The following is a 26,573-nucleotide window of genomic DNA, read 5'->3' on the forward strand; positions in this document are numbered from 1 at the left end:
AACTGGGATCCAGTCGCCACTGCAGCACACTTCATAATCGCATAATCAGAGGCTCAGGATAAGAATGAATGGCCAGTGCTTAGTGCACCCCACCCTCTCTGGGTGCCCATGCTGGCTTTGTTTGCTCTGGGCTCTCCTCTCTGTGTTTGTGTTTGTTGGAGCTGGGAAGGGTGAGGGGTTGTTTGTGTTTGCCTGGATACTCTTCTCTGAGTTGTTTGTCTTAGGCACCTTGCCTCCCTCCAGGCAAATAGGGTGGGGAGGGGTTACTCAACCCCACACTTTACTCTCTCTAGTCCTATGTCCTCCTGCAGCGCCCCCTGGCTGTCACATGAACAAGAGACCAGCTTTTCTGGAAGCTCTTGGAACTTCCTGGCTTCCACAGAATGGATGCCACTGGCCTGTTCTCTGCACCTGGGGTTTCCAGGCCCTTGGCTTTTACTTTGCCATCTGCTCCTCACTTGGGGAACAGGAAGGGCTCCATTTCAGCTGGCAGATGCATGATGCTGGCTTTCATGCATTCTGGAGATGAGGGAGCTCAAACCTGGTGCTGTGGGCCTGGAATCCCACTCAGCATGTAGGAGGCAGAGACAAGATCACACACAGTACGGGACAGTGTGGGCTAAAGTGAATTCAAAGGCCAACTTGGACAACTTAATGAGATACTGTCTTAAAGTAAAAAGTAGATATGGGTTCAGCATACAGTCCAGTGGTAGAGTGAGTCAGCTGGGGAGGTTATTGGTCTTCCGTATGCTGAGTGTTTTATGTGCTGGAGGTGAAGTGATGTAAACCTTTGTGGCATTTATACTCTAAGATGGCTGTTCTCAACCTTCCTAAATGCTGTGACCCTTTAATACAGTTCCTCATGTTGTGGTGACCCACCCAACCATAAAATTATTTTGTTATAACTTTATAACTGTAATTTTGTAACTGTTATGAATCATAATGTAAATATATGATATGCAGGATGGTCTTAGGTGACCCCTGTGGAGAGTTGTTCAGCCCCCAAAGGGGTTGCAACCCACAGGTTAAGAACCACTGATATAACAAGACAATAGAGAAATCATGAGATATATCAACCATGCCCACTAGCAATGAATGTTCGGAAACTGGGTGCTGTGAGAAGCAATTGGGCTAGGGCTGGGTGCTGTTTGACAAAAGGTACAAGGAATTCCTATCTAAGGTGTCATTTTACTGAAATCAGGAGGGGACCCATGAGATGAACGAAAAGGAGTTGGCAAAGGCCCAGGAGGAAGAGTAGGCTGGAAGGCATGGAAGAGGGATGGTTCTGGGATGGAGAGGGAAGCAGAGTCAGGTCATGTGGGCCCGACAGCCACGATGAGAGCTCTCTGCATTCCATTCCATCATGGATGCCCACCCCCCCTTGGCCCTGCACAAAGAGACATGGTGATGGAGGGTGTCAGGATTATTCTGGTTGGCATGTGAAAAAGTCTAGGCGGGAGTGAGAGTAAAGGAAGATGTATTAGGTGGCTTGAGTTGGTGAGGGGTGATGGGTACCACACCGGTGTATGACCAGGCCAGCCATTCAGATTTTAAATTCAGTCATCAAATGCCTTGCCTCTCATGTGTTCTGTGATGCACAGGATGGGTCCAGCCACTAAGGACTGAGCCTGATGTCAGAGGTGAGTGTTACAGGCTCTTTGATCCAGAACGTATCTTCACTTCTTGCAGTTGATTAAGAACCTGTGGCTAGGGGCTGAAGAGATGGTTCAGAGGTTAAGAGCTCTGGATGCTCTTCCAGAGGACCCACGTTCAATTCCCACCACTCACATGGCAGCTCACAACTGTCTGTAACTCCAGTTTCATAGCAAAACACCAATGCACATTAAAGAAAAAAAAAAAAAAAAACGAACCTGTGGCTAAAAGATGCTGGGAGTGTAATCTCCTGGCATGAGGCTACTTCTATGTGGGTTTAAAAGAAGATCTTCTTCAATGCCCCTCTAGGAAGCAGCTTAGTAGATATGATTGTATTTAAAAGGCCTTAATGGCTAGTGGGGAAAGGCCAACGTAGTATGTCAGATGTCCAAGTGGCCTGTTGAGCCCTGTTCATTTCCTCCTTGAATTGTGTCTAGTCGCCCGGTTGGCTGACTCTATTGACGGCAGCAGATAGACAGAGGAAGCGAGCCACTAATGGAGGGGTGGGGGACCTTCTTGGGTAGTCACTAGCTGCTTCAACTCCAGAGAAAGAGCCAGGCCAGTGCCCCAGCCTGCTCTCTACCCAGGTCAAGGGAGGTGACTCTTCTCTTTGCCCCGGGAAGCCCCCTAAACACCTTTTTCCCATGGGGTTCTGCAGCTGGAACTGCATAGGAGCCCCATGCTCATGACTGCCTTGCCACTTGAAGTGTGTGGGGGAACAGAAGGGAGGGTGTCAGGGGACAGAGACCCTGGCTCTGGCAAAAGTCAGAGGAGCAAGTGTTCATAATACGAGGGCCAGCAAGCAGAAAAGCTGCTCTGCTCTGTTCCCAGCATTCCATTGGGCAAAGAAGTAGAGGTCCAGCTGTTTCTTAGCATAGACAACAAGAGGTTAGAAGTGATGGATGGTGGGATACAGAAGAGTGATGCCATGAGCAGATGCAGAGCCTTGGACGCATGGCTAAACTCTTTCAAAGATGGACCTTTCGGTGAATCAAAAATCAAAATCTGTGTGTGTGTGTGTGTGTGTGAGAGAGAGAGAGAGAGAGAGAGAGAGAGAGTGCATGCACGTGATGGTGCCCTGTGGAGATCAGAGGACAACCTCAGGTGTTGGAGACAGGGTCTCTTGTCATTAACCACTTAACCACTGTGTAGGCCAGGCTGGCTGGCCTGTGGGCTTCTGGGAGTCTCTTGTATTTGAGTCCCATCTTGCAGTAGCACTGCTTTCTACATGGGTTCTGGGGAATTCAAACTCAAGTCTTCATGCTTCTGTGCAGACAGACACTTTACTTACAGAACCACAAATTTCTCTTGTCTGAAATTTGGGTTTACTCTTCACTGGTGGGCTTATTAAAACAAAGGGAAGTGTCAGAATTTTCTCAGTCAAAAGCAATACAGAGGGAATGGAGAGATGGCTCAGTGGTTAATAGTATATCTGCTTTCCCAGGGGACCTCAGCTTTAGGGATGTGATGCTGTCCTCTGGTCTCCTCAGGCACCTGAACATGTCTCTCTCTCACATACAAATAAAAATTTAAAAAAAATACGTTTTTGTTTTTGTTTTGAGACAGGGTTTCTCTGTGCAGCCTTGGCTGTCCTAGAACTCGCTCATCTTGAACTCATAGAGATCCACTTGCCTCTGCATCTCAAGTGCTGGGATTAAAGGTGTGCAGTGATTGCCCGGGTTTAAAAACATGTTTTTAAAAAGAAATATAAATTCTGCTCAGCTTACAATGGGATTGTGACTCAATAAACTCATGGTAAATGGGCTGAAAATCCTGTAAGTTGAAAATGCAGTAAATACACTGGGTCCCTTCCACATCACTTGTGACAGTATTCCAGGAACAGCAGCGTCTTGTTTCCCTACATGACTGTGGCTGACCACTGCCCAGCGTCCTAACAGTCTGACTGCAGGCAGGCTAGGCAAGAGCCCTGAAGGCTGTGGAAGCCACGGTGTCTGATGAGTGGGACCACCCCGAGCACAGGGAGCCCTCAGCAGCCTGGTGAGGGGCTCTATATGGAAGACCATGCTGAGAACCCTGGAGATTACAGTGAGGTCTGAGAGTCAAGAAGTCTAGTCACACCTCTGCGATGTCCTGAGTAGGAGGACAGGACGAAGAGGCCCATGGAAGATGAACGGTGATGGTTTGAAGGCAGCTGGGGGAGACTGGATGGTTTTGAGAAAATTCTGAGTGTGAAGGTATGTGTCGGCATTCCAGAACTGTAAGAACTGTGACTGAGACGATCAAGAAAAGAAGAAGGGTTTATTTAGCCCACAGTGTTGGAGTTCTCAGGCTCTGTAAAGGCAGCTGGTTCTGATGGGAGTATGTGACAGATGAATGCTGCTACTGTACAACCATGGAAGTGATTGACAGGAAGGGGCTGGGGTCCTACCATCCCTTCAAGGGCTCCCAGAAGACCTCCTACCAGGCCCTGTGCCTTAGAGGCTCCATCACCCCTACACCACAGTCTGGGGATCAAGCAGTTAACAGGTTAGTCTCTGGATGCCACTCTAGATCCAGATGATAACAGTAGCAATGAACAGATAGAGACAATGAGGTCCATACCTACAACAGCATAGTCATATAAAAGGTGAAATTTTATCATCTGCAACAATATGCAGAGAAGTGGAAGACTTCTGCTGAGTGAGGTAAGCCAGGCTTGGAAAGACCAACACCACGTAATCTCATTTCTATGTGGCTTCTGCATGATGTCGATGTTGTGGTGCTGCATGCCTGCAATCCTAACATGTGGGAGGCAGATACATAGCAGGTATTCAAGGTCATCCCTGGGCCACATGAGACCCTGTCTCAAAACTACCATCACAACCAAACCAAACCGAAAGAATAAAAGCCATTTAAACCCCAAACAGAAGGATGGCTGGCTAGCAAAGGATGAGGAGTTAGAGCAGGCGATGGCCACAGTGCACAGCCAGACAGAGAATGATGGGCATTATTATTATTATTTAAATATTTCACTCCGTTGTAAGTACAGTAAATAATAACATATTATACATTTCAAAAATCACCAAATTTCAAATATCCTCATGAGACATCGATGACCATTTGAGGCAACAGTTATGCTAACTAGTTCCACCTTGGATTCATAAATCACATCACTCTGTGCTCTATATGTAGATACAAGTATAATTTGTCAACTTAGGAAAAAAGAAAGAAGGGAACACCCACCTGCTGTAGCGTCTGTTAACTCATGGAAGAAGGAAGCCAGTGCTGAACCCTGTGGACTTGGGATGGTGAGTGACACCAGGACACACGCTCCTGTTCTTCTAACTGTTTTATTGCAGGAGGAGGAGAACCAGCACACTTTACAGACTTAAAGGCTGCGACAAATCATAGATGCCCTTTGCAGACATCCCCATTCCCTATAACCACAGTAAACAGCCAGGACACAGCCAGGAGGTAATGTTACAATAGGTAGAAAGAGGTACCAGGCACAGTATCTGCAGTCACTCTAGATGCCACCCCACCCCACCCCATTTCTTTTTTCTTTCTTTTTTTAATTTTTTTTAGGGTGGGGAGTGCTTGAGATCAAACCTCCAGCCTAGAGTATGGCTAAGCAAGTGCTCTGCCTCTGGGCCACATCCCAAGCCTTCTACATTTTTGAGAGAACAGTCCAAATTCAAGAACTGTTTTCATGTGGCTTAAACCCCTTGAGGGAATCCCGACAGGGCACAGCATCCTGGGAGACCGAGGAACTCAAACACCCTGCCAAGCTCCACAGCTTTAAGGCAACAGGCCTCTCTGTGGACCTGGAGAAGTACACAGAAGACTGAAGACTTATAGATGACTTCATTTTGTATCAGAGGCCATGAATTCCCAGAACTGGACCCATGGCCACTAGCAGCCCAACTGGCCCTCTTTGAATACAATGGACACACAGAGGTGAATTTCTGGACTCAGGAGGCACCAGAGTGGAGATGCTGTTTACACAAAAGTGGTAAGAATGGGCACAGAATGGCTGGCTGCTGGCCCAGCTTACTCTCTCTGCCATTCAGTCCCAAGAAGGCCATCAGAAAAATCCTGACAGGCACAGCACAACTACAGTGGTACTGTGGTGGGCTTGGTGCCTGAGGGGGTTCTGGGATTATGTCAAGTGCCGCCCTTCCAGAAAGCTCAGACCATGCCTATACTTCAAAGTGAGTGAGTGATGACGACACTTTGTATTTCCAGGCCTTTCTGAAGTCCTGATGGGGGGTGATGGGGGGTGATGGGAAGTGCTGGCAGTGCAGCCAGGGATGCTGCAGACAACCGTTTGGAATCCTCACTCCCGTTGTGCAGGCCGTGCTGGGTGTTCTGTCACTTGAGGGAATATGTGGTTGAGAACGCTGGGAGGAGAAAGCTAGTCAGGCCCCATCTCCACGGCAAAGAAGGGGTACTGTAGCCACAGTATGTGTTCTTCTGAGGCAGCCTCAGGATCTAGAACTACAGAGGCTGGGTTACAAGCACCCACCTGTTTGACCAATGGCCACTGTGGTCTTCATGTGGTGAGTATGTGTGCATGTGTGTGCTGGGAGGAGGAAGCTATGTGTGCATGTACATCATGTGGGCGGGAGAACACAGGGCTGGAGGGAAAGATGCATGAACACCTTCGAGGAGAAAACTATTCTCTTTGTATTAACGCACTCTGCCAGTCCCTTTCTCATCCGGGAGGCAGTTTGGATAGTAATATAAAAAGAACTGTTAAGTGACGACACAGCACCAGTTGATCTGCCCCCAGCTGCCCCCATCCATCCGTTTCTCCTTCTGCAGGCCAGAATCACCACAGTACGCTTCCCCCTGGCACAGGGCAGTGCTGGGCGTCTGTCTGCACATGTCTGCTCTCACGCTCCCCGCATGCCAGCCAGCTTTCAGCTTGGAGCCTCTCCCTTGTCCCCCTCGCCATCTGGCTGCTGCTTACAGGTGAGCATGAGCAACAGGAGCAGGGGCAGGTGCCACAGGCTGCAGAAGAACAGTTTCCTCGAGCTCCGGCGGTCTGCGTCCACGTAGAAGCGGAAGCCGAGGTAGGAAATGTACAGGTTGATGGGGAGGGAGATGATGGGGAAGGCCCATGTGGTGATGTCCAGGGCGGGGGCAGCAGTCGACAGAGCAATCAGGGCCAGGCAATGGCGCAGCGCCACACGCCGGCAGAGGGCTGGGTGGGTGACGGACATCATGCAGTAGCCTCCTCGGGAGTAGTCTTCACGGAGGCCCCAGCTCAGCGCGTTGAAGTGGGGGAACTGCCAGGAGTACAGGATCCCTCCCAGAAGAAGTGCTCCTGTGCAGAGATGTGGGGAGAAAGGGGACAGTCAGGCGCCAGCAGATGTTTCCAAAGGCAGGTTCTGCTGATCCTAAAGTCCTGCTGAACTTTGGAGGCCTGTGTCCAGGTGACCAGCGACCCCCATCTCAGCCCTTCTAGCCTAGTGAGCTTCCGATTGCTGTGACAGGACATCAGGACCACAGACAGCATTAGGAAGAAAGGGCTTGTTTCTGCTCACAACTCTCATGTACAGTCTGTCACTGCGGGAAGGTGGGGCAGGAACACAGGAGGAGCCTGGAGGAGGCATTGAATGGAGCAGGGCCCACGGAGGAATGATGCTTAGTGGCGTGCTCAGCCTGCTTTGTTCTATAATCCAGGAGGACTACCTTCCCAGAGGTGGGACTGGGCCCTACCAGATGAATCATGAATAATAATAATGAAAAAGAAGCCCCAAGAGAACTGCCTACAGGCTAAACTGATGGAGTTATTTTCTCACTTGTGGCGCCTCTTCCAGATATCCTAGCTTGTGCCAACTTGACGGAAAACTATGCAGGACACTTTTGCTCTCCTGGGTCTCACTCAGCCTGGTGGGCAGGTCGGGAGGTGGGGGTCCTCTCAGACGCTCCTCTGCCTTAGGTGGGACGGGGAGGGAGGGCTGTGTTTCTGCTGGGCACTTAGTGGGTTAGTGCACGTGGTTCCTGACACCTGCTGCCCCTCATGCTTCCCAACACTGTGACATTAGGGAAGTCAGGACTGAGTCTAGTCCTGACTCTAGCTTGGAATCCATAGCCAGGACATGGCCATGGGAGCAGCGTCACCACATGGAGGCCACTCAGGCCTGCTGGCCTTTCCTCCTGGGTAAAGTTCACTTCCCTGTGTGGCAGCTAGAATGCCCTGTTCGCACCGATGCAGAACTGAGCATGTCTGACTTCTAGCCGTGCACCTTCTTCAGCAGGGGACAACCCAGGCTTCCAGGACACCATTCCCCAGAGCCCAGCACAATGACATTAAGTAGGAGACACCAACACAGAGTGTGTTAATGGGGCTTGAAATAGGACAATGCATACAGGTGACGGGACTGCTCAGAGAGAGCCTTCAGGCCATGACCCAGCTAGCTGGTGGCAAACATCCTCTGGTCCTGGAATAGTCCCAGGGTATCTGGAACAGCAGAGGCTAGAGTAGAGAGAGCAGAGCTGCAAGGGAGGGCTGGACAGGCATCTGGAACCTGGGATAAGGAGTGGCATCTCCCCACAGCACAGTGAGGAGAATGGACTCGGGACTGTGAGGAAGCAGAGGGTTAGGAAGAGAGCAGGGTGCTGGATACCTGTGGATGTGTGCATGACAGAGAAATGGAGTCTTATTCTTGGTCATTTTTAGGTTGGCCATGCTTATTTGACACCCTAGCCAGAATGCACTGTGGCTATTAGACCCAGGTACCATGGAGATGAACTATACATGCTCACCCAACCTACAAGTTATTACCATCACCTCACAAATGAGTTTTATCACACACAGCTCCCTTTATCTAAGGCTTCAACTGCAGTACAGAAGTATTCAATGGAAAATTAGAGAAATAACTAGTTTATACATTTTTTATTATTTTATGTGTACAGATGTTCTGTCTGTCTGTCTGCATGTGTGTCTGTGTGCCACTTGCATGCCTGGTACCCACAGAGGCCAGAAGAAGCCATCAGAACCCCTGGGACTGGGGTTACAGCTGGTTGTGAGAAGTTCCAGATGGTTGTGAGCTGCTATGTGGGTGCTGGGAATCAAATTCGGGTCCTCTGGAAAAGTAGCCAGTGCTCTTAACTGTTGAGCCATGCCTGCAGCCCAATGATTACTCAGTTTTAAAGTGTGTGTCTCTGAGCAGTGTAATGAAGCCGCCTTGCACAGTCCGTTCAACCTTGCCTAGGATGTAAACCATCACTTCGTCCAGTGTGTCCACAATGTCTATGCTACCTTCCCACTAAGCACTTAGCAGTTAATCTCAGCAGGTTTCCTGACAAGGGTATGGTAGGCGTGATCTGAGGCTTCACATAGCAAGCAACCTGGGTTATTGGGGGTTCTTAGAAGCATTTCAAGGGGGGCAGTGGCAACTGGAATCAGTATGGCCCAGTGATTCTTGGCAGTACAGCATGCAACCAGATTGGGGTGGGGTTGGGCAGGTGGGATCGCTACGGCCTGGTGACTGATCCCTGGCACTACTGCATGCAACCAGATACATGCTTTAGGAAATTGATGCTACACAGGATGCCCAGTAGTCCCCTTCCCACATGAGGGATACCGAGGGGGCAGGCTTGTTGGAAATAACAACAGAGAACTTTCTAGTTCATTAAGAGTCCTGGTACCTGTTTCAGTGACAAACATGGGACACTTAGTTTAACAGGAAGTCCTCTTGGGAAATCAGAAGGCAGGGAGGGAAGCCTGGGCCACCTCGAGGAGCAAATGGTGATGGACCTAGTCTTTGTGTTTTGATGGAAAATACAGCTAACCCTGTGACTGTCAGATGGAGAGACTCTCAGGGCGCAGGGTGACTTTAAGGCTCCTGAATACCACACGTGGGAAAGCCCTAGTAGAGCTCATGAGCTTCCTTGGACATGAGTATGGTATGCAGTAATGACAGCCACAGCATGGGGTGTGGGTACGACAAGGGCATGATGTGTCTGTCCTGTCAAGAAAAACTTACTGTGGCAAGAGACACAGGGCATGAGCAAGGAGAGGCAGGAGGACTCAGGGGAGGGATGCTAAAGCTCAGAGCTCCAGGTGGGTTTCATTCTAGAAATGACTGAAAAAGAACAAACTGGACCTGGTTAAAACGGCAGCTGCAATGGGGACTCTTTCTTCAAGCACTCCCCCCCCCCCCGCCCCCAACTTTGGTGTGCCAACTGCAGTAGTCTGTGCTGTGCAACAGAAAATTTTGGCTGTGCTTCTACTTAGTAAGAACAAGAGAGCTCAGGCAGAACCTCAGTTCTTGAAGAGCAGCAAGCGGTTGTTTTTGAGGAAACTGGCATGGGTTTGGCTCATGTCTCCAATGAAATCACTTTAGGATCCACAGCTTAATGGACTGCAGTCAGAAAACCACCCACAGTTCTGCCTGACGTGCTTCAACTGCTTCTGCTCACAGAAGAGAAGGCAAACAAATCGCTTTCTTCATCAAGATAAGGTGAGTTGGGGCAGGAAGGCCTGAGTCAGCTCAGGGCTGTGGTGGGGCCCACCTTCCTGGTGGGGCGAACAAAGCACCAGGCTAGAGAATTCAAAGGGCTCTCTCTGCACACCCCCTTGGCCTCACTCCCCCAAAGCCGCCCGTTTTTATTGGGCCTGTCTTTCCTGACAGCAGATACCAACTGCCTGCCGGAGACTGTCTGCTCTTGGGGGCAGGGGAGTGGGGGGAATCTTCCTCCTCTGGGCTCCGGCCAGGGAAGGGGACAACACAAACAGAGTTACAGTGTGTGGTAATACCTCAGGGACAGACAGGGATGCATGCCACACACAGAAGACACCTCACTTGACCTGGGGGAGCGCAGGATGGCCCTGGAAGAGGTACTTTACAGAGCAAGCTGTAACTCTCTGTAATTCTCTGATTCTCTTCCTTTTCACCTTTTGGTTTTTGGAGACAGGGTCCCATTCTTAGCCCAGGCTAGGCTGGAGTTCTCTATGTAGCCCAGGGTGACCTCAAACTCAAAGCAATCCTTCTGCTTTAGCTCCTGAGTGTCAGGATTCCAAGCCCACGCCACTATGCCTGGCCTCTGCTTCTTTTTAAATGAGTGTTCTCATTTTCTTAGACCTCCCTGGGAGAAACATCCACTCTCTTCCCTTTATCACAGTAGAAATCTGTGGGACAGCTGTGCATCTGTGGGCATGGTTCCCTGGGACAGTGACTCCTGAGACTGATGCTCAGTGCCGGCAGCACCAGAGTATATCCAGGCACCCACACGTTACTATTCCCCTGCTTATGTAGAAGACAGAAGAGCATCAGCAGTGCGTGTATGGACAGCAGGAGAGAATGCTAGTCCACCCAGAGTCCTGATCTCATCAGTGTCTCCCCAGTGACACCTGGGGAGTTTTCAACTCTTCAAAACTTCTACTTATTTCTACAAAAAAGAGAAGGGGAGCCTCTTCCTCATTTCTGCCTCTGCCCAAGTCCAGAAATGCTCTTCTATCATGGTTGACAAGGAAAGCTCAACAATCCAGCTGCACAGTACCTTCCCAAAAAGGAGAGGGGAGCACTGACCTCAGGGATGATTCCTTTTGGGGATGCCTAGTGGGTACCTACTCTCCTTACTGAAGCCTATTCACTGGTATTCACCATCCACACATGGCCTTGTAAGGACAGGAACCCCGCTGCAGCGCTAGTCGGGGCTGGGTTCGGTCCTCCAGGCTCCTTTCTAAATGTGGTCCATAAAGCTCCTCTGTTCCACGGCTGGTCAGACTGGTGCTTTCAGGGTCGGACAGTTGCGGAAGCTGTTGGAAACAGAGCTGTCCGGAGCTTCATGCTCACAGGTTTGAAAGCCTTTCTTTTGAGGACTAACACAAAGGCGCTTGTGAAGTGGTCAGCCTCACTGCAATAGACTTGTATGGAGAGGCAGATAAAGGGAGCAGGAAGTGAGGCCAGTTTATCAACTGCACAGGAGAGACAAAAGGGCAGATTAAAGGTCCTCTGGAAACAGGAGGAAGAGTGGGCATCTGCAACTTGGAGAATTCTTTGCAAGGCACCTGGGAATGATAAAGAGGATGTGTAGCAGGAGTTTGAGGGTTCTCTCTAAACTTTTGTGCATCCTACCTTCAAGCACAGACATCTGGAGAAGCTGCATTTGAAGGGGAAAAAGTACAAAGCTTTGACCCTTCTCTAACTACCTCCCTAGAAGTTTGAGACCCCCACAGATTCTCTCCAGAATTCAAACTCCCCTTAGCTCACACCCTCCAGTGTTCCCTGTCATCACCAATGCTAATTCTATGGGCATTCTGCACCAGGCGCTGTGTGCTGAGGCTGTCCAGCCAAGGCCTGCTCCATCATCTCACCCGAGAGGCCCTGGCATGGCACCCTAAAAGCTAATACCACTCACAGTCAACAATGATATCAACAAGAGTTGAACCAACACAGCTAGGCTGTAATTATAATTGCAGATGCTGATGCTACAGCATCAAGAACACACTTACAGCCACTTTCTTTCTCAGCTTTTTTCTGTTTTAATGTTGGACACTGGGTAAAGTATAGGGTTCTAAATATTGTTTGCTAGTATTTCCACAAAAGTCTTCCTTGTTTTGTCTTTTAAAGAGCATTTATCGATGGTTGTGGTGGTGCAAGCCTTTAAGCTCAGGACCCGGGAGAGAGAGGCTGGCAGATATCTGTGAGTTCAAGGCCAGCCTGGTCCACAAAGTGAGACTCTGTCCCACCTCCACCCTCCCCCTAAAAGAAGGAAAAAGAGAAGCTGTTTATCTTAGTTTAAGTTGTGCTCTAGACCACTTAAGGTAACATCTCACAGGAACAGACACTCATTTTTGAGTCTGACTCAAGCAGAGGCAGGATTTTAAAGAAAATCTCTACAAATGCTTGGGTTCCACAGTACTGGGTAGTTAGTAAGCCTTTCATACATATTTGTTGAATAAACGAGTGAATGAATCCCCTCTGGCTTGGTTCTCTCATCTGGGACTAAAGGAGGTAAATAAAGTAGAAAGGGGGTTAAGGTTTTGCAGTTTACCAGGCGAGAGGCTAAAACAACTCACTCTTTTTGTTACTAAAGCCATCCATCTGCCAAGTGTCACCTCCTGATAAGAGCCCATTTCTGAGTCCTCATTTGTAACTGAATGTTGGCTGACATAATTAATGTTTACCACACAACACCTGAATTACAAACCAGACTGACAATCAACTCTAAAAGACTGTTCCGATCCTCAGATCATCACCGAGGCAGAGACTGCAGCGAAGACCCCCAAGACAAGGGGTTTCTTTAGATTCAGGAAAATGACAACACAGAATCCCAGCATCCCTAGGAAATGGGGTGATGCAGGGAGGTGGTGTGGGAGAGGAGGAGGGAAGGGGGCAGGGAGCAAGTCTGAGACAAACAGTCTCTGGAGATAAACATTGCTAAGAGGCCTAATGTGCATGGCTCCAGGCCGCTGGCTGGGGGCCGGAATGTCAGCTGCCAGCCACTTATCTGACCAGCCCCCAGGGAGTCCTTCACTGGGGTTCTAGCAGGTCACTTCTGTCCTCACCATCCCTGCTCTGCTGTGCTTAGCTCCTAGGGCAGCAGCTGGTTAGCTCTACCAGCAGCCAGTCAGAGCATTGGTGATGTTTCCTGCTAACAGCACTTACCCTTTAAAAAGTTAATAAAATAAAGGCAGGATAATTGGGTAGGTGGGAGGAAAAGGCCACCTCTGAAGCCCAGAGGAGATCGGGTACAGGTGAAATCCCATCACAATAGCTCATTCTGTAGACAGAAGGGCTTTGTAAAAGGCAGGCATTTCCCGCGCACAGAAGCAGTTGGCTGCTGTGCCCTGACTGCCTTGATATGACAGCCACAAACAAAGCCCTGGGCCGTGTGACTGGGAGAGAGGCGAGGGGTTTCCAGTCCTCCGTGCAGCTATAAAACAGCAAGTATCAAGAACAACTGACGTTTGTTCAGCTTTCACGATGCCTGCCTGCTAATGTGCTTAATCCTCTTCACCAGCCCCAAATCCCACCTCGCTTGTCCTGTGATGGACAACGGCTGGGCAGACCCAAAGCCTGCCAGGGACCTTCCTGACTGGGGCACCCTCAACACAAATTCTTTTCCACCATCTGGTCCAAAAAAATCAAAGGACTTGTGGGAAAAGACTCGGCATCCCATGGGACACGCTCCCTCCGTTCTCCTTGTCCCTACAGGCGAGGAGGGAGGCCAGGGATGCACTTCAGTGCCCAGCAGCCTATGAAGGGCATCGCCCAGCCCTGTGGCCAGCACAGACCCTAGGGAGGAAGCAGGCTTCTGGAAACGGTCCTTGCCCTTTCTCTGTGGGTTACTGTGACATACAGGCTCCTCACACCTGCTGTTTCTACATGCACTCCCTCCAGGTAGGGTCACAGGACTTACACGTCACGTCACATACTGCTGAGAAGCTTCCTCTCCAATCTTGACCTCTAGCTACGGAGCCCAACTAAGCTGAGGGATACATGGTCAGGGACAATAAAATGTTACTGCTGGCTACTGTGGGCACTGGTTCCCTGGGAGGTGGGTGTGGGTGACAAAGGAATGGAAAATATTCAGTCAATCTGCCTCCCTTCAAACAGCCTCTGTCTCTCCCCAACTTCTTAGTATTAACAAGTTGCTCTTTCAAAGGGTGATCAGACTGATGATGCACTAAATACTTGTAAGATGAAATACTGGCCAGGGAGGATGAAGGGCAGGCCTAGGATGGGGAGGGCCTTGTAAGAAAGGGCAGAGTGTGAAGGGGAAGGTGTTGGAGGAGAGAGAAGGCACAAGGGCCTAGGGCAGCAGGGAAGGCAGGCTCTACAAACTCACTGATTTCCAGTACTGCGCATCACTATGTAAATAACCCCCAACTCCAGACCCTGGCACTTTGGCTGGGTCAGCTGCCCATGGATCTTTACCATCTTTGACCAAAGTATCAATTCCTCTGTGGGTAGTCATTGTGGGTCCCATCTCTGCCCACACAGCATCTCTCCAGCTCTCAACTAATACACTCGCAATCCTTTAAGTCAACTGGCCTCTAAAGTCTTCTAGAACTCATCTGGGGTGGTGGTGGTGGTGGTGGTGAGCCCATGCCCCAAGAAGACACTCTGCTAAGGCTTGTCCATCACTAAGTAATGTCTGCCTGCCTCTCCTAGGAGGTCAGATGTGATTTCCATGAGGACAGGAGTTTTAGTCAGTTTTGTATCTCTCAAAGCCAAGCACACAGTAGGCCCTCAACACTTGCACCATGAAGTGACTATGGGCACTAGTCTGTTAAGATGGCAGCCTGGCAGTGCCTGGCCTGGACTGTGCAGCTGGGTGAGTAGTCTTCCAGCTGCTCTTGCTTTATTGATGTGACATCCACGTCATCTCTAAATTCCTCTTCCTGTCACTCACAACTCAGTGTGGTGTTCCAAAGCCCTCTACTCCTGACTTCTGAAGTCACTACTCTGTGAGGTTCAAAGATCACATGGTCTGGAGTACTACAGAAGGAAAGCGTTTGCCACTTTTTTACCCTCAGAAAAGTTTTCCCACCCATCCATATCTCCTAAAATGAGAACCTTGGCAGTCACCAACCTCTGTAGACAACACGCATTCCACTGTTCGTACAGCTTGAACAAACATCAACCCCACTCTCTAGGTATTTCTGAGGTCCTTAAGGCTAGGACTCCTCTGGATTCTGTCTTTGTGAATTTGAAGAGTGTGGTTCCTGGAAACTTGTTACATGTGACAGTCTCAGACTGTCTGAGCCACATGCTCAGAAGTCCAGCAACATCTGGGAAAAACGGATGGGCACTGAGCCTGTGAATCAGTGCTTTGGTTTAGCAAGACAAAAACAGGTCCACACTGCACCCATCATTAAAAGGGCACATACATCAAGGAGTGGACACAGCTTCAGAAAGAGAGTCTTTGCTTCTAGGCAGTGTTTTCTGGGTGAACTGCCTTGTTTTTGTTTGTTTGTTTGTTTGTTTTTCTTCCGGAAACGGGGTTTCTCTGTGTAGTTTTGGTTAAAATGTCTTTCTTTTTTTTTTTGTTTTTTCTGAGTGAACGTCCCCCTGACAGAATCTCTGTCACCTTCCTATTGATGTGACACTGAAGATAAACAAAAGGTGTATACTGTAGTTCACAATTCAGACTGTAGTCGGCCGGGTCACTCCGGACCCGGAGCAGGCAGTAAGTACATCAGGGTGGCAAGCGGAAGTCCCTCACTTAGAGCAGTCAGAGAGAAAAATGAGGCCCTGGCCCCTGCAAAGATGTATTCCCAATGACCCACTTTATCCAACTCCGCTCCACTTTCTCTTAAAGCTCCCACCACATCTCAATGTTGCCGGCCACTGGCACCCAAGCCTTCCACCTTAAGCACTTTAAGGGACATGTCAGGTCCAAACCTTTAACAAAACGTTCTGCTCTGTGCTGTCAGTATGGTAGCTACGAACCAAATGTGACTCTGGATACCTGAATGGATAGCTAGTGGGCCTGAGACATTTAAGTTTTAAAAATTATGTAGCCACCCATGGCTAGGAGCTACCATCCTTAACAGGGCAGTTCTAGAAGATGATTAAACTACAGTAAGTTACATGCAACTTCATCCCTAAGATGCCAGCAATAACTATTTTGTGACACATTCTCTTGGACTCGGTCCTATGAAAGAGGAGACAACTACTCATTGATTTGTTCATTCTGATCTTGGCTCTGTCTGATGAACACTGAACTTCCATATACAGGGCTATTGCTACCCTTTCTGTACAAACTCCTTGAGGGTTAGGTACACGATGTACCTTTCTCCTTTTTGAAAGTGTTTTGCTAAGGTTGGTCTCAAACGTGTGGTCCTTCTTGCCCAGTTCCCTGAGCAGAAGTCAGTGTCGAGAGCTGACAGGGGAACTCCTCTGGGTGGTTTCAGAAATCTGTTTCACACCAGGTCCTGTATCATTTTCCAGACGGCTGCATACTCTTTATCTGCGAACAAGGTGTGCTGGCCCCTCGGCCACCCATCATTAACAAGTCTGTATATAAATGAACTTTGGGTTACAGAAAGAACATGTCGAACTCACATCACCAGGCTTGCTGGCAAACGCCTTCACCTGACGGCTCTGTTGCTGGGCTCTTAACTCTGGATGCCCCAGCTCCTGTAACTTCTTTCTCATAGAAATGACCTAATCTGGTGTGGCAGCACAGGTCGGACTCCAGTCACAACTCCTCTGTCCTCAGAACTCCTCCACAGGAGAGACCGTCGTCACATACAAGCGGGAGATGAAAAGACCGGGAGAAGGGGCCAAGCTCAGGCCCGAAGTCAGCGGCAAACGGGCTCAGCTCTGCTCTGAAGCCTTTGCCTCTTTTGCCTCCCACGTGGATGAGGCTCAAGCTTCGTTTATCACAGAGCAAAGGAGCACACAAGCTTTAGAATGCTGTATTTGTATATTCATTAAAACCCACCGCTTACAGGATATTAAAACCATTCTAGGAGACGATTATGGCAAAGGTGTAATCACATTTGCGCGTTTGCCAAATCAGAGTGTGTGAGCTTTTATGAAAAGTTTCAGAAATGTGGCTTACAGGGCAACGGTTTATGGCCAACTGCCTTTTGATCTCTCATGTGAAAAATATGTACTTACATATATTGCAGGAAACCTCACCACTTCCTTCCTAAGTGTTGGTCAAAACACTAATTACTTGACTAATCAGACTGTGACGCTCCCCTCACAGATGGTAAAATGAGCTATTTTCACCCCACAAATCTAGCTGTGACATACCACCAAAAAATGGAGGCCCATTGAATGGTTTTACTGTAGACAGCATGAACAATTTACGCAAATCATGTAAAAGTAAATGAGGAGCTAATGAAGATAATCTGTCCTTTCACAAGGGAAAATGAGCCTGTTCCAGGGGAAGGAAGGAGGCTTGTCAGCTAGGTGACATGGCATTAACAGGGAACAGGAGGCCAGTTCCACACCCCTTCCCCACAGACTAGGCCTTTCATGTGAGCTGATTTGCTCACTGTTTTCAGGGCCTTCCCTCACGTTACCTGTAGTCACAGGCTGAGGAAGCACTGCCCCGTTTCCTCTTAGGCCTTCCCTATGTCTACCATGTCAGGATGACACGGGGTCCCTTCAGCTCAGGACTGGCTGTCAACACATTTACGTTAGAGTAAAATGGAACTGCAAGAAGCCCCATGGAGCCCTTGAGTGCAGAGTTCACTTGGAAGACTCATGAGCTCTGGTATCTGGCACTCACAACCCTGTCTGTCGACGAAAGCCACAGTGGTGCACCAGGAGACACTCACCAGCATCAAGGCTTCCAGTTGCAGCTGTCCAGCCCATGACAGGTGGGATGGCTCCAACCACGGCTCCAACCCAGGTGTTGGCGATGCTGATCCTCTTCAGCGGTGTGTAACAACAGGTATAGAGGAAAATGTTGAAGACCCCCAGGGCCCCTGTGAGGGGATTCACTCCCCAGGTCAGAAGGGCCACTCCTGGCACAGCACAACAGGTAGCAAAAGACACAGCTAGCAGCGGGCTGGAAGAGAGCAGAGGACATAGTGAACACATTTGTTCCACTCAGCTCTGGCCTGCAGCCCAGGCCCCCACTAGTGAGCCAGCATCTCCATCCATTGAAGGTGATGGGACCTTCTTCCCAGTTGTGGGCAGTCCTTCAGAGACTGTAAAGAAGCTCAGGGAGGAGGCGGACCCCCTTGCACTCATCTGCAGGTCTCCGTCACTCATCTCGTCTTTTTTTTTTTTTTGGTTTTTCGAGACAGGGTTTCTCTGTGTAGCTTTGCACCTTTCCTGGAACTCACTTGGTAGCCTAGGCTGGCCTCGAACTCACAGAGATCCGCCTGGCTCTGCCTCCCGAGTGCTGGGATTAAAGGCGTGCGCCACCACCGCCTGGCTTTTCATCTCGTCTTATAGGGTTGAAGTGAGGGCTTAGACAGGGCTGCTTTTCGGGGTTCTAGTCTGTTGCTAAATAAGGGACAGATGTAAACAATAATACAAGTTGTGGACAAAAACAGGATCCCTTCTGGAAGCCATTCTACTCATTGACTTGTACTTTAAAGTATCACCAAATCAATGATACCAAAGAGCAATGTCTGCTCCAGGGAATCCGCATGACATGATCTTCAGTAAATTATAGGCTTAAGGCCCTGGAGTCCTGTGACAGCAATCAACACCAGGGGGCTGGTGTAAACTGCCAATGATGTCACTTGGTTTGTGGCTTTGACTGTCAACAAGAGGTCACAGAGGGCTATGTGTGGAAAAGAACACTCTACAATGTGAAAGACTGTTTGAGTCTAGAAAAGTATGACCTCCTGGTTCCTGCTTATATAGTTATTTTTTTCCTTAGGGAATCAATGTAGGCTACTCAAGACTATGCTTTCTCTGCAAAAGCTACAATTCAACTCCCAAGAAAAGCACTCAACTATAGGGTCTACAGAAGGCTTCATGAGAAGTCCTAGTCACCGGTCAGCAGCTCCTAGGAGGTTCTGGTTTTAAAAATGTCATTTCTCCAAGGGAGGCAATCACTTGAGATAACACCCTTCTGTTGCCAAGGCTGTGGTGTGATCCCATTGAGGAGAGGTGCTCTGGACTGTGAGTTGGGCCCTCTAAGGAGGACTAACTTGTAGAATGATGCTGAGTTTGAACTCAGCCTCCTCCAGCCCCAGAGCAGATGGCAGTGGAGAAGCAGGATGGCCCAGCAGCTCAAGTATCATGTGATACCAGAACCACAGAGCTGGGCACTCTGACTCTCACTCAGCTGGCCCTCTTTCCACCCAGGGGTTGTGGTCTGCCCTGCCTGGAAGGCGAAACAGAGCAGAATGGGGTTCTGAGGAAAGTGGGAACACACATGGACGTGTGGCCATCACAAGGTGACAGAAGTGCCATGGCTAAGACCTGAGTGCATGTGCATCCCTCTGTCCCCTGGCCACTCTTTGGAACCCACAGCCAATGACTTCTGAAACACTCAGGCACCGTCCATCTTTTCTTCCATCTTGTCTGTCCATCACTCCCATCACAACAATTCCCCTTTCTGTGACCTGTTGTTCCTGCCCCTGCTGGGAAAAATACAGGTCAGACCATTTCAAGAGGATGGTTTACTTTCGCAGCACCTGGCTAGACTTGATCTCTAGCCTGCGTCTCCTGTGACCTGGAACTCACTGCCCACCAGTGAGCCATGGGGACAAATGTCCCCCCTTGTCACCCAGTAGTGACAAAAGCTCAGGTTAACCCCCCTCTATCCTCTTTCAGAATTGGCTGCCCTCTTGGTTTCTAAAGACGCCCTCCGCACTTCTGCTTCTGCTCATTTCCTGCCTAATCTCTGTCAGTTTTGAGTATTTATTTTATGTGTGTGCCCGGTATTTGAAGTGGCCAGAAGAGTCAGATCTCCTGGAACTGGAGGTGGCTGTGAACTATGTGGCTGCCGGGAACTGAACCAGCGTCCTTAGTAAGAGAGCTGGCAGCTCTTAACTACCGAGTCATCTCTCTACATCCTCGCTCCACCATTCGTTAAATCTTACTGTCTCCCTACTCCACACATCCTCAAATAGATGTTGTTTCTGTCTCCTCAAGGAGATCCTGCCATGCACACCATCTTCAAGGGAAGAGCTGAATTGGACACACACCTCCACCTCCTCCACCCCGAAATTCCCCATGTGACTTTACCCCTCAGTTTCATTCCAGAAACAGACTCCTCTAAGGCTGGGACAAGCACTGACTGACTTGGAACCGTCTGGAATTCTCCAGATGAAAGATTAGGAAGCTGCCTAGGTGTTATCACACATGCCCAGAAAGGAGAACGGAAGTGGTACAAACCAAGCAAGCATTCGAACTGTAAGGTAGTTTCCAGTTTATGAGAACAGGTCTTCCCATACACGGGATTCCAAAAGGCTAGTTTTATTTGGAGTGGGAAAAAAATGTGGCTCATAAACATATTTATTTTTCCTGAATTGGCCCTTGTGTTTAGAAAGAAAAAAAGGAAGAAGAAGAGGGTTGTTCCAGTCGCCAAGGGCCGGGAAGCAGTTGGGTTCAGGGTGTTAGTACTATGAAAAGCCCTTTCAGAGAAGCACACATGAATCTAATTTATTAAGATAGGCAATTTGGGGTGGAAGTTTAGTTTCTGACCTGTGTTAGAATCACAGAAAATCAGGAGGCTTGATCTTGGCATCTAAATCAATGTGCTCAGGGGCATGAATGAAAACCAAGCAGGCTGGCAGGCTTCTCAAACAAGAATGAAGACATTTACCCAGCATGCCCCGGGAGCCCAGCACCAGGACAGAGTGCCCCAAGTGGCAAACTTCAGAGCGTCCTCAGGCTCATTAGCCTGTTGTGTTTCATTTTTGCTAAAATTCTTATTGCAAATGTAATACACATTCAATTCAGAAAATTTACAACTATAAAAATAAAAAAGAAGAAATTCTAAATTACTCTGAGACAAATATGGTTTACGTCTCTCTGGCCTTTTCCTGTGCTACAGTTACTTTAAAAGTTAATAATACTCAATTTTGGTCTGCTACATCCTTAATTTCCATAAAGTCTTCAGATTCCCCATGTCACTACTTGGTTTACATCATCATATACAGCTACAAAGTGGCTTATTCTATGGATATATGACAATTAACTTAATCAACATACCCTTTCTGGACACAATATTGTTAATGTTTTAAAAACTCAGATAATGCTGGAATGAATTTCTTATGGAGATCTCTGCTCATGGCTCCACTTAGGAGAAATTCCTAGACATGAATCTGCTGAGCTAGACGGTACGCACCGCTCTGTTGTTTTAGGGCCCCCAGGCTCTGTTGTTGATATTATGCACATCTTAAAGGTGCCAGTCTGGACTGCACAGCTGCCACTCCCACCAGCAGCCCAGAAGAGCATCCACCTTCATCTACACTAACACTGTGGAGATGGCACTGAACATGAAGCAAAATCAAGCCCAAACCCGCCAACAGGATAGATGAAAAACAGTATCCTATGTCTCCAAAACAAGCACCACACCCCTCCCACAACAACAGCAGCAAACACCACCAATGTAACCACGAGTATATTATCTCTTCATTTTTCTGGTGGGAAACAGACTTGATGCAAGCAAAGTAACTTGGCAGGTGGGCCTGGGCTTAGCTTTATAGGCTGGTTCATTAATCGAATCCAGAGTTTTCCAACTGGCATTTGGGACACACTGGTGGAATGCCCCTGCAGATCCTCACATTTCCTGGGTCAGCTTAGGTCTGTGGGATCTGTCAGTGGGGAGCAGTCTCCTGTCTGAGCACCTTGGGTTTTCCTCATTGTTCACCTAGTGCACTTCCTTATAAGGAAGCATAGAGAACAGTTATCACTGAAGTGCAGACACAGGCTGTAACCCAGTGAGAGCTCGGATAGAGTGTTCGCTCTCCTGCTCCACTGGCTGTAGGAACAGATGAAATGGGGTAACATGGGGTACCTATCTTAGTGAGCCATGATGGGAGGGCAGAGTGCAAATGTGTCAAGGAGGACGTGAATCTATCTTATATTGTTTACTTAATTATTTAATTAATGCGAGGATTAAAGGTGTGTACTACCACATCTGACTGGAAGTGAAAGTTTATACTGGGAGCCGATGATGGCTGAGTGGGAGAAGGGCAGAGATGGCAGAGAGGGGTCTGTGAGATGGCTAAGTGGGGAAAGCACTGTCTCAAAGCCTGATGGCCTGAGTCTCTTGGTGGAAGGAAAGAAACAACTCTTGAAAATTGTCCTCTGATTTTCACACGTGCCAACACACACACACACACACACACACACACACACACACACACACACACAAATGTAATTCTAAAAATTAAAAGAAATGTATCCAATGTAACTCCAGTACTAAAGGAAGCCAATGGTCTCTGAAACTTTTGTACACTGTGAAGATGTGTCACTGTGACTGGTTTAATAAAAAGATGAATGGCCAATAGCTAGGCAGGAGAGAAAAGGTGGGACTTCCAGGGAAAGAAAGGAAGTCAGAGGGATGAATTGAGGCATGCGAGATGCCAGCGAGACGTGGACTGAGTTGGACATATGGTACAGAGGAGAGGTAACTGAGCCACGTAGCAGAACGTAGATTAATAGAAGCAGGTTTATTGAAGTTATAAGAGCTAGTTGAGGACAAGTCTAAGCTAAAAGCCAAGCTTTCATAATTAAAAAGTCTCTGTGTTGTTATTTGCAGGCTTGCAGTCCTGACGAGAAAGTACTACTATGAAGCACCATAAGGAAGTTGAAGGGGTGGTAAAAGTACTGGTGACTGCCAAACCTGGGTCGGGGAGCCCTAGCTTCATGCACTGATTCTGCTCGAGTGCCTGTTAAACATTTTCATAACAAAATTATTTTAAAATCTTTTAATTTTATTATTATTGTCTGCTTTCCTGATGGCAGAATGGCCAAGCACACTGGCCAGGATGCAGGTACTCTGAGTCTAGGTCAGACCCAGATGTTTAATCACTTATGAAACAGTGCAACTGTCTGGTTGAAGCTGTCTGGTCCTTGTTTCTTCAACAAAAAGATGGGGGTGATGTGAGGGCTTTTCCAGTGTTGTTACTGAAGCTCGAGTCAAACTCATTTAGGTAAGAAGGCTCAAGAGCAAGACCACAAGGAAGGAATGGGTCTACCCTGTGCAGCTGTGGCACCCTCTGCAAAGTTCTTCCCTGGAACTTCAGTTACACGGGAAAGAGAACCCATCACAGAACCTCTTCCGGAGCACGGAGCACTCACTACCTGCGCAGGGCTTCACTTGTTTGTTTACTCATTCATTCTCACTTCTCACTGCCTGGACAGTCAGTCACTACACTGCTTGGCAACAGATCACACAGGAAAATGGGGACATTTTATTTAGAAAGGAAGACAGACATTAAACACAGACACAGGTCCCATGAGCTCTCACTGTAAAATCAGCTACATGCAAGAACACGTGCAATGAGACAGCATTATTTAAACAGGGAGGACCCCTTGAGCAGAGCTTGATATAGGGTCTTTGAAAATGCAGAGGGATTCTCTCCTTAATTTATTTTGAAGCCTACAGACAAGGATTTTTTGGGGCAGGTATTTTATTTATATATAGGTATTTTTATGTGCAGTTACAACTTGTATAAGAATTTAATTTTGTTCTATCAAATCACAAAAAAATGAACTAGCAATAGGCAAACCTGACTGAGCTTAAAAGAATGTTGGTGTTCCCAACCTTCTACCGCAGCAGCTGTGACAGTGTCTAGTAGGATCAGAGGCACTAGGGTCTCTGAATGGAGACTGGACTGGCTGGACTGAATTTGTATAGGAAAGACCAGAAATGAATACGCAGAGGGTATGACAATAAGTGACCAAATCAGTAACACAGTCAAAAACTGCATGGTGATTTAAGGGTATGAGCACGTGTACAGACAAGGCACACAACCATGTCTGACGGTGTGGGAGGGTGGGCAGACCGAGAGTGCTCCTTCATACTCAGCCACTCATGTAAAGAGGTTCATGGTTCATGGTTCACGATGAGGGCTGAATGATTTACTTCAAAACTGACACACAAACTGAATTACATTTTAAATTACAGAATCTCTCTACCGCCTTTCTTGCCCAAGGCTACTACATGAGAGAAACTGACAGACCAAGACTGGGGGTTTATCCACATATTTCCATGGGTCAGACTTCCCTCCCCTGGAATGGAACATGGCTTTGTTTACTAAACGCTAGTCCTGATGTAGCTCTATTGAAGGAGAATTTTCTATAGATATTGGGAATGAGAAGAAATACAAGCTTTAATTTTCCAATTTATTGCACTTAATAAATATGATTTAAATTATTTGACTTTTAAATAACTTCCTGGGGAAACTGGGCCCTTCTGTTTAAGCAGTCTTTTGGGGGTCCAGGAAACACTACATTAAATTAAACTTTACATTATGAACACAGGTAATTGGCCTATACAAAATTTAATCTCATACTTCTTGGCCATCCTTCCCGAATAAATGATTTTTTAATTACAAAATAAAATTTCCTTTCTTCAAAAACAAAAGAAAAGCTTAAACCTTCACCAAATCAAACCAATCTAACTTTAATTTCCTGCATAAACCCCGCATTTGAGCTTTGAAATGAGTTTTTGGGGAACTGTTCTGAAAATGTCTTCCTTGAATCTTATTAGGAATTTTCTATTTCTGATAAGTCTCAACTGTAGATATGATAAAGCAGCAGAACACTAGTATAATTTCAGAACTTAAAGAAAATGAAGATATAAAGTCTATATTAAAAGACTAAATTTTAAACCACATTTAAGAGGAATGAAAGAAATGTAACAAACAACAGATATTTCTGTTTACTATTGATTATACCCAGGACATGAGAGGTTGTATTATATGAAAAAAAGTTTTTGAAGGAAGAAAACAGTATATCTGATTAGACTAAATGAGTTTTAAAAAACTAACTGAAAGACTCTTACTAATGTGGGAGGAAGATATGAGGAATCTTCTGTTTAAGACCAGGCAATAACAGAGTATAACAAAACAGAAGTCCCATACCTAGCTGACCTCTGTGGAGCTGATGAAGATGTCGTGAGTGAATGTGTGCTGCCACACGGTCATGCCTTTCTTGGGTGAGGATCAGAGAAAGCCTTCCACTGGTCTAAGTATGACTGTTCACTAATGATTGACCAGTGTGAGCTGAAACTAGCAACCATGACTTCCTCCTCCATGACTGTAGTCTAAGACTGCCCACCTCCTCCTCCATGACTGTACTCTAAGACTGCCCACCTCCTCCTCCTCCATGACTGTAGTCTAAGACTGCCCACCTCCTCCTCCATGACTGTAGTCTAAGACTGCCCACAGCCTCCTCCTCCATGACTGTACTCTAAGACTGCCCTCCTCCTCCTCCTCCATGACTGTAGTCTAAGACTGCCCACAGCCTCCTCCTCCATGACTGTAGTCTAAGACTGCCCACAGCCTCCTCCATGACTGTAGTCTAAGACTGCCCACCTCCTCCTCCATGACTGTACTCTAAGACTGCCCACCTCCTCCTCCTCCATGACTGTAGTCTAAGACTGCCCACCTCCTCCTCCTCCATGACTGTAGTCTAAGACTGCCCACAGCCTCCTCCTCCATGACTGTAGTCTAAGACTGCCCACCTCCTCCTCCTCCATGACTGTACTCTAAGACTGCCCACCTCCTCCTCCTCCATGACTGTAGTCTAAGACTGCCCACCTCCTCCTCCTCCTCCATGACTGTAGTCTAAGACTGCCCACAGCCTCCTCCATGACTGTAGTCTAAGACTGCCCACAGCCTCCTCCTCCATGACTGTAGTCTAAGACTGCCCACCTCCTCCTCCTCCATGACTGTAGTCTAAGACTGCCCACCTCCTCCTCCTCCTCCATGACTGTAGTCTAAGACTGCCCACAGCCTCCTCCATGACTGTAGTCTAAGACTGCCCACAGCCTCCTCCTCCTCCATGACTGTAGTCTAAGACTGCCCACAGCCTCCTCCTCCATGACTGTAGTCTAAGACTGCCCACCTCCTCCTCCTCCATGACTGTAGTCTAAGACTGCCCACAGCCTCCTCCTCCTCCTCCATGACTGTAGTCTAAGACTGCCCACAGAGACCTTACTAAGCCCCTTCTGGTGTATGTAACACCGAGTTTCTGGGCTAAATGAACACCTGCAGCCCACCAGATGCTAGCTTTTCTGTATGTGTGTCTATCTCTGTCCTTTCTTCACTCCCTTGTTAATACAGTCAGGTTTCCAGGACCAAGTGTGCAAGACACGGCAGGCTTCTGAGCTAACGTCCTCAGACAGGAAGAAGCAGCCAGAGACTCTTGAAGGGTGCCACACTAACTCATCTAAATCACAGGAGAAGCATAATTTCTGCGGGGAAGTGGGGGAGGTAAACAGGTGGTTCCAATGCTATCTTAGTCACCGTTCTACTGCTGTGAAGAGACACCATGACCAATATAACTACAAAAGGAAGCATTTAACGGGGCCTTGCTTATAGTTCCTGGGTCCATAACCATCATGGCAGGGAGTGT

General features: G+C 48.0%; 1 protein-coding gene across 1 annotated transcript in view; it reads right to left on the reverse strand.

Moving 5' to 3' along the window:
• Window positions 1–4,929: 4,929 nt before the first annotated feature.
• LOC131917216 (protoheme IX farnesyltransferase, mitochondrial) overlaps window positions 4,930–26,573 on the reverse strand; it is a 117,795-nt gene continuing 96,151 nt past the window's right edge. Inside the window, exons 6-7 of the mRNA XM_059270915.1 lie at window positions 17,852–18,084; window positions 4,930–6,922 (exon numbers count right to left, since the gene is read on the reverse strand). Coding sequence (XP_059126898.1) covers window positions 6,516–6,922; window positions 17,852–18,084 — 640 coding nt within the window. The 3' untranslated portion in view covers window positions 4,930–6,515. The remainder of the gene's footprint in view (window positions 6,923–17,851; window positions 18,085–26,573) is intronic.

Source organism: Peromyscus eremicus, chromosome 8a (genome assembly GCF_949786415.1).
Source record: "Peromyscus eremicus chromosome 8a, PerEre_H2_v1, whole genome shotgun sequence".
NCBI lineage: Eukaryota > Metazoa > Chordata > Mammalia > Rodentia > Cricetidae > Peromyscus > Peromyscus eremicus.